The sequence below is a fragment of the Schistocerca nitens genome, chromosome 1 (assembly GCF_023898315.1).
Source record: "Schistocerca nitens isolate TAMUIC-IGC-003100 chromosome 1, iqSchNite1.1, whole genome shotgun sequence".
NCBI lineage: Eukaryota > Metazoa > Arthropoda > Insecta > Orthoptera > Acrididae > Schistocerca > Schistocerca nitens.
Genome location: NC_064614.1, coordinates 658,075,420 through 658,083,222, shown reverse-complemented (window position 1 = coordinate 658,083,222; position 7,803 = coordinate 658,075,420). Strand labels below are relative to the sequence as shown.

General features: G+C 43.4%; 1 protein-coding gene across 1 annotated transcript in view; it reads right to left on the bottom strand.

Moving 5' to 3' along the window:
• Window positions 1–2,809: 2,809 nt before the first annotated feature.
• The window catches only part of LOC126193947 (tubulin alpha chain-like), a 58,083-nt gene continuing 53,089 nt past the window's right edge, over window positions 2,810–7,803 (bottom strand). The window contains exons 5-6 of the mRNA XM_049932731.1: window positions 4,939–5,295; window positions 2,810–3,073 (exon numbers count right to left, since the gene is read on the bottom strand). Coding sequence (XP_049788688.1) covers window positions 2,810–3,073; window positions 4,939–5,295 — 621 coding nt within the window. The remainder of the gene's footprint in view (window positions 3,074–4,938; window positions 5,296–7,803) is intronic.

Genomic DNA, 7,803 nt, shown 5'->3' with positions numbered 1-7,803 from the left:
CAGCAACTCGACGTGACATCAACTCAACAAGACTGCCTCTATAGCCGTCCATAATTGTAAAAGTGTTACCGGTGCTGGATTTTGTGCACGAACTGATCTTTAGATTACGTCCCATTGTTGTTCGACGGAATCCACGTTGAGCGAACTGGGTGGGCAAACAATCCCCTCGAACTGTCCAAAATAACCTTCAAATCAACCGCGGACAGTTGTGCCCTGGTGATATGGTATACTGTCACCCATAAAAACTCCATCGTTGTTTGGGAACATGACGTCCATGAATGGCGGCATATAGTATCCAAGAAGTCGAACATCCAGAGGACCCAGTCCATTCCACGTAGACGCAGCCCACATCATTATGGAGCCACCACCAGCTTGCTCAGTGCCTTGTTGACAACTTGGGTCCATGGCTCAGTGGGGTGCGCCCCAAACTCAAACCCTGCCAAGACCTCTTACCAACTGAAATCGAGACTCATCTGAGCAGGTTACGGTTTTCCACTCGTCTAGGGTCCAATCTAGATGGTCATGGGCCCAGGAGAGGCACTGCAGGCGATGTCGTGCGGGTAGCAAAGGCACTCGCAGTGGTCGTTTGCTGCCATAGCACAGTAACGACATATTTCGCCTCATTCTCCTGACCTATACGTCCCACATTGATTTCTGCGGTTATTTCAAGCAGTGTTGCTTGTCTGCCAGCACTGACAGCTCTTTGCAAACCCGCTATTCTCAATCGTTAAGTGAGGGCCGTCGGCCACTATGTTGTCCTTGGTGGAGGTAATGCCTGAAATATGGTATTCTCGGCACAGTCTTGACACTGTGGATCACAGAATGATGAATTCCCTAATAATTTCCGCAATGGAATGTCCCATGTGTCTATCTTCAAGTACCATACCGCATTCAAATTCCCGTCGTGCGACTATAACCACATCGGAAAGCTTTTCATATGAATCACCTGGTTACAATGACAGCTCTGCCAATGCACTGCCCTTTTAAACATTGTGTACGTGATGTTACCGCAATCTGTATATGTGCATATCGCTGCTCCATGACTTCTGTCACCTGAGCATATTGTCTCGACAGAACTGTGACATCTCAGTTTTATTTTGCGCTCCAAATGTGACAAAATCCACGCACAGGCGTATTAATTTAAAGATATTGGCTTCTACCGTGGGTAGAGAAAAAATTTTTTTTTTAAGAATTCAAATGTTTTCCTCTTTGGAAAGACGGGGACGACATCAAATAAAGTATCGTACACGTTCATGGGCTCAAAGTGTTAGGCGCTATAGTAACGTGCGCCACAGGTTACTGATTATTTAGCTATATTTACTGCAGTGCTCTTACGTAGCGTTATATGATAAGTGCATGTTGGATGACGGTCAAAATTTTGGTGATCGAAGCAAATAAATATTAAGGATTTTTTTGTTTTTAACGAAACCAGATTTTTATGTTTCCAACATACTGGTCACAGAGGATCAGAAGTAAAAGAAAATGTTTTATAAAATTCCGTCTCCCATGAGAAGAAACGAGTCGGTCAAACAGTTGTAAGAAATGTCTAACGTGGGACTTTAAGGCACAAACGAAAGATATTCTAAGTATAAATCTGCCAGAAAGAGGAAGGAATTTTATATCAGTACTGCAGACCTTAATGCTAGATTACTAAATTTTCGTACAATTTACGATTGCAGTTGTCACCAGTTCTGATATTGTCAGTTTAAGGTGTAAAAAAGGATATTTTGTACTTACTTTTTACGTGACGTACCACAAGAGACCTTATAATTGTAGCTAAAAATAATTATGACTTTCTTTGCAATAAATTTGCAGTAGTAAAATTCACGATGGTTTAGTAACAATGTAACATTTTGCCTTCCTAAGTGTTCTAGGGTTAAACTGTGTGATAGATTTTGCATGCAAGATAGCTGTCCCTACTACCAGCTAGCCAACAGTCTAGCACGGCAAATAGCAAATATACAGCGAATCTTGTTCCGCGAAGTAAACAATTACGAGCAGATGTGTGACCTGACACAGAACACATCGTTAAACCTAATATTGCGCTGAACTAATTTGGGCACGTAAGGCTTGATATTAGAAAACATTTTTATCCGTAACCAGAAAGAATCCCCCGTTTTACGTGAGCATTGGGTATCACCAGAAACACGGTAAAAGCAGTTATTTGTTTCGAATGTCTACATCTATCAACTGAATAACATACGCTGAAGATACCTGTGGAAAGACCAGAAAAATCGCCGGCCGGAGTGGCCGAGCGGTTCTAGGCGCTACAGTCTGGAACCGCGCGACCGCTACGGTCGCAGGTTCGAATCCTGCCTCGGGCATGGATGTGTGTGACGTCCTTAGATTAGTTAGGTTTAAGTAGTTCTAAGTTCTGGGGGACTAACGACCTCATAGTGCTCAGAGCCATTTGAACCATTTGAAACAGAAAAATAGGCCTAAAAACTCTTTGTAGAGATAGTCTGTAGAGATAGAAGGTCAGGTGGTCTCATTCATACAGACATGAAAAACGATTCCCACCGACAGGAGGGGGGGGGGGGCAGGGGGTGGAACAGCCACCAGCTGGTCGCATTTCTTCTTTCTGCAGCGCCACATGCATCCTGCGTTGTCAGTTTTGTGAGGTTTGTGGGTACGTGCAGAACCTGAGTAGTGGCCGTCTGCATGTCGGCTTCACTTTTCTCCGCCTCGCGGTCTGCCAGTCACAAAATTACATTATTCGAGCTACACTATCACGGTGTTTTCTCACTTCTCCAGCCCTCACTTAACCTGATTCGACTATAGTACTACTTTTTGGCCTGCGTACCAGTGCTCAGGTGTCTCTCTCCACCTCTTTGTAGTCCCGTACTAAGGCGCGAAGGTTGCTGCGCGCTTCGCCGAACTCTCCCTCCTCCATGCCCTCTCCGACGTAGTGGTGCACGAAGGCGCGCTTGGCAAACATGAGGTCGAACTTGCGCCCGAGGCGTATCCACGCCTCCTTCACGGCCGTGGAGTTGGCCAGCATGCAGGCAGCGCTCGGCGTTGGAGCCAGGTCGCCGCAGGGCACCGGCACTGGAGGCTCGCTGTTCATCCCCACCTGCAGTGGTGCCAATCTCAAAACATCTACGTCTGCATGCTGCTAATAAATTATCACAGTTTAATTAATTTTCAGCAAGCTGGCTGTTTAATTGATTGTATAGCTCAGATCAGTTGATCATACTTGTTTTTTAACAATGAGTGTGTGCTCTAACCAATACAAATACAGCTAAAGTCATTTTTACGTGTATGTACTATTAATGACTGTGAAAATACTGACTGAATGATGACCGCTTAAGTTTCAGGACAACTTTGAATTTATTATCAAATATCAGACACTCTGATTACTTCCTCTTACAACCATACTGTTGAGATCACAATTGTACCTTTCACATTCGTGAGTCGTTTATCAGCTACAATTGTTATAGTTCTTTGTAATATTCTGATGTAAGGTACACTACTGGCCATTAAAATTGCTACGCCACGAAGATGACGTGCTACAGATGCGAAATTTAACCGACAGGAAGATGCTGTGATATGCAAATGATTAGCTTTTCAGAGCATTCACACAAGGTTGGCACCGGTGGCGACACCTACAACGTGCAGGCATAAGGAAAGTTTCCAACCGATTTCTCATACACAAACAGCAGTTGACCGGTGTTGCCTGGTGAAACGTTGTTGTGATGCCTCGTGTAAGGAGGAGAAATGCTTACCATCACGTTTCCAACTATGATAAAGGTCGGATTGTAGCCTATCGCGACTGCCGTTTACCGTATCGCGACATTGCTGCTCGCGTTGGTCGAGATCCAATGACTGTTAGCAGAATATGGAATCGGTGGGTTCAGGAGGGTAATACGGAACGCCGTGCTGGATCCCAACGGCCTCGTATCATTAGCAGTCGAGATGACAGGCATCTTATCCGCGTGGCTGTAACGGATCGTGCAGCCATGTCTCGATCCCTGAGTCAACAGATGGGGACGTTTGCAAGACAACAACCATCTGCACGAACAGTTCCACGACGTTTACAGCAGCATGGACTATCAGCTCGGAGACCATGGCTGCGGTTACCCTTGACGCTGCATCTCAGAGACGAGCGCCTGCGATGGTGTACTCAACGTCGAACCTGGGTGCAGGAATGGAAAAACGTCATTTTTTCGGATGAATCCAGGTTCTGTTTACAGCATCATGATGGTCGCATCCGTGTTTGACGACATCGCGGTGAACGGACATTGGAAGCGCGTATTCGTCATTGCCATACTGGCGTATCACCCGGCGTGATTGTACGGGGTGCCATTGGTTACACGTCTCGGTCACCTCTTGTTGCCATTGACGGCACTTTGTACAGTGGAAAATACATTTCAGATGTGTTACGATCCGTGGCTCTACCCTTCATTCGATCCCTGCGAAACCCTACATTTCAGCAGTATAATGCACGACCGCATGTTGCAGGTCCTGTACGGGCCTTTCTGGAGCAGAAAATGTTCGACTGCTGCCCTGGCCAGTACATTCTCCAGATCTCCCACCAACTGAAAACGTCTGGTCAATGGTGGCCGAGCAACTGGCTCGTCACAATACGCCAGTCACTACTCTTGATGAACTGTGGTATCGTGTTGAAGCTGCATGGGCAGCTGTACCTGTACACGCCATCCAAGCTCTGTTTGACTCAATTCCCAGGTGTATCAAGGCCGTTATAACGGCCAGAGGTGGTTGTTCTGGGTACTGATTTCTCAGGATCTATGCACCCAATTTGCGTGAAAATGTAATCACATGTCAGTTTTAGTATAGTATATTTGTGCAATGAATACCCGTTTATCATCTGCATTTCTTCTTGGTGTAGCAATTTTAATGGCCAGTAGTGTATAAATATCAATGAAATCCTACAAATGTAACTAGTTGCTGTCTAGTTATACTATTAATGGCACTTACTTTGAAACCAGTAGGGCACCAACTGACGAAGCGCACGGACCGCATGGCCTTGATGTTGGCCACGGCCAGACTGATCTCGTTGGGCGCCACGCTGCCGCGGTACAGAATGCAGCAGGACATGTATTTGCCGTAGCGAGGGTCGCAGCGGACCATCTGCGCGGCGGGCTCGAAGCACGCCGTGAGCAGGCGGTCGGCAGAGACGGACGAGAACGATGCCCTGCCGGGAGGCATCAGCGGCGCGTACGACAGAACAGGGAAGTGGACGCGTGGGAACGGCACCAGGTTCGTCTGCACCTCCATCAGGTCCACGTTTTTGTCGCCCGGGAACCGCAGCGAGGTCGTCACGGAAGAAACCACCTGTTCGGGGACCACAAAAGCTCTGCTCTGATGCGTGACTACCAACCTGTACATATCTGTCGACAATGTAAACAACGGGCCGAGATTGACAAGTGAACCTCACGGACTGACTATCTTCGACCAGCTTCCTAAAGCAATACTGTGCCGTTCATTTTCTCAAACCAACTGGATAAATCGACTTTGAAAATTAAAAAGTTCCCCAATACTGCTGAGTAAAAAACGTTTAGAACGGTAGCCGACGATAGCTGATTACGCAACGCAAAAATATAGAAATCCTAAGATCGCTGATTCGATTCTCGTTTTAGTTACTTTTTAAACATTTGTTTACATTCCGTATTTTTTATCAAATGGGAACGATAATTAACAAATATGCATTCACAACCTTTTAATAAAAACAATATCCTTTTTTTCAATAGTAGTTGGATGAAATCAAATTGAAATATGAGGCTGACATGCGAAATACCCTACCATCAGATGAAGGAAAAATGTATGCATCAATAATACTGTTAGACACATAGAACTAAAAATATGCTATTTTCTAGTGATGGCTCGCATTTTAGTACCAAATATTAATTTATTCTGATACTCGCATACAGTTAATAGTTAAAAGTAAAAATACTATTATCTTATTAAAACTTAGGATAAATAACTGTTAATTAACATTTCTGTATGTTAATAAATATGCCATTTAAATGAACGTAAAAAGTAGGTTGCTAAAAGTAAGACTCGAAATCCTGTCTTTAGCAGTACAAAACTCCTAAGCTACACACTTTTTTCTTTAGAGCTGGCTAATTGTTCACACGAATAAGTCCAATAATTACCTGTCTTGTAAAGAAATAGTATACAGTTGATTAACAAATTAAAATTTAAAATAAACTGTAAAAAAACTGTTTGCTTGTGGTCTCACTTCTGTACTACGGCACAGTAGTTCTCAGATGATAGTTGAAATTTATATCTAATGCTAATTTTCAGAAAATATGCGTACTTTTCGTTGTACTTTTTCGCGGTGTTGTGTACTAAGATATATCCGTAATCTTCTGTGGTTCTCTTTTTGTTTTTCATAATAAAATATGTTATGTGTCATTTAATCAAATCAGTTGCATGCCTTTTTTGCATTTGAGAACGGTATCTTATTGGGATTTAAGAAATCTGCCGGTGTTTCAGCGTTTGGCAACATTTTATTGATGCAAGCGATATTTCTGTCTGGCGCAGTTCCCTCTTTTTCCATGCTTTTAGATACAAATCACTGCTATTTTGCATTTGTTATATTAAATATGCAACAGGTCGATCATTCGGCTAAATGCATGCCATTTAGTTTGGAACAGATAGTTCTTTTCCTGTCAGCTGTGTGATACAAAGAAAATTTCGCTTCAGATGGTAGGTCATGTTCTTAGATTTTCTCCATATTGATGGCCAGTCAAAAACAGAGTATTACTGTTGAGTTAAGGTCTTATCCTTGCCTTCCATTATGTTCATGTGTACGTCTTTCACTTTGCATGTGAACTTTTCTGGAGTTTTTAGTTGAAAGTATCCATATTCCATTTAAAATACTTGAGGTGAAGGAATTCACATAAACTGGGACATGCAAGTTGGTTGGAATTATGTCATTGATCAATTGGGCAATTAAATTATTCGATGTCTTTATGCACTGATTATACAGGCTGTTAGGGCTATTGGTGTAGATATTTTGGTGTTTGGTACCTTAATATGTGCCCGCTTCTGTGTGTTAGTTGTTTTTTCTCTGCATCTAACAATCTTGCCGCAAATATGTCACATAATTTACTACCTGATGTTTTCTGTATGGCCGTAACTGCACCGTTAAGTGGACTACGTCTGGCAGTATAGAGTAATCACTTTGCGTGCATCCACACTTCGACACCTGATGACCTGCAGCCCAGGAGAAAATTAGCATTAATGGCTTGCTCTTGCGACATGGACTTGGAGGTACTAACCAACACGAAAACATACTACTTCTAATAGCTACAATTGTGTGTCTGAAAATGAAGTAAACTCTTATATAATGAGGCTCGATATACTGTCCTCAGTCACCTATAAAAATATCTGCATTTATACCCCTAAAATGCTGTACATGCTATACACAGAATGCACTATTGATTTGTTACATACTATACCTAGCAAAATAAAGTGAAGCACTCAGAAGACTTAGTCGAATGTCAATGTAACTTCTTACATGTACATATCGTTGGAGGGTGTGTCAGTGATGAGAGATGCAGTTCTCTGTGGCAGGTAAAACGGTCACCAGAGTGCATTACTGCTCTTCGATTTGGTTTTATTACAAGGCTCTGTTAGGGCTTATACGCTAAGGGGCGCGAACAGCATCAGATGTTGAGTGATCACTTTTACGAGCACGGATGTGCCGCGTACTCTTATGAGACAGCGTTATCAGCATCTGACAGTTTGAAAACGGCCTCAATGTGGGTCTCAGTTTGGTTGGCTGGGCGAATCATGCAATATCCAGATTTTTGGGGCATTCGAATATGGTAATGG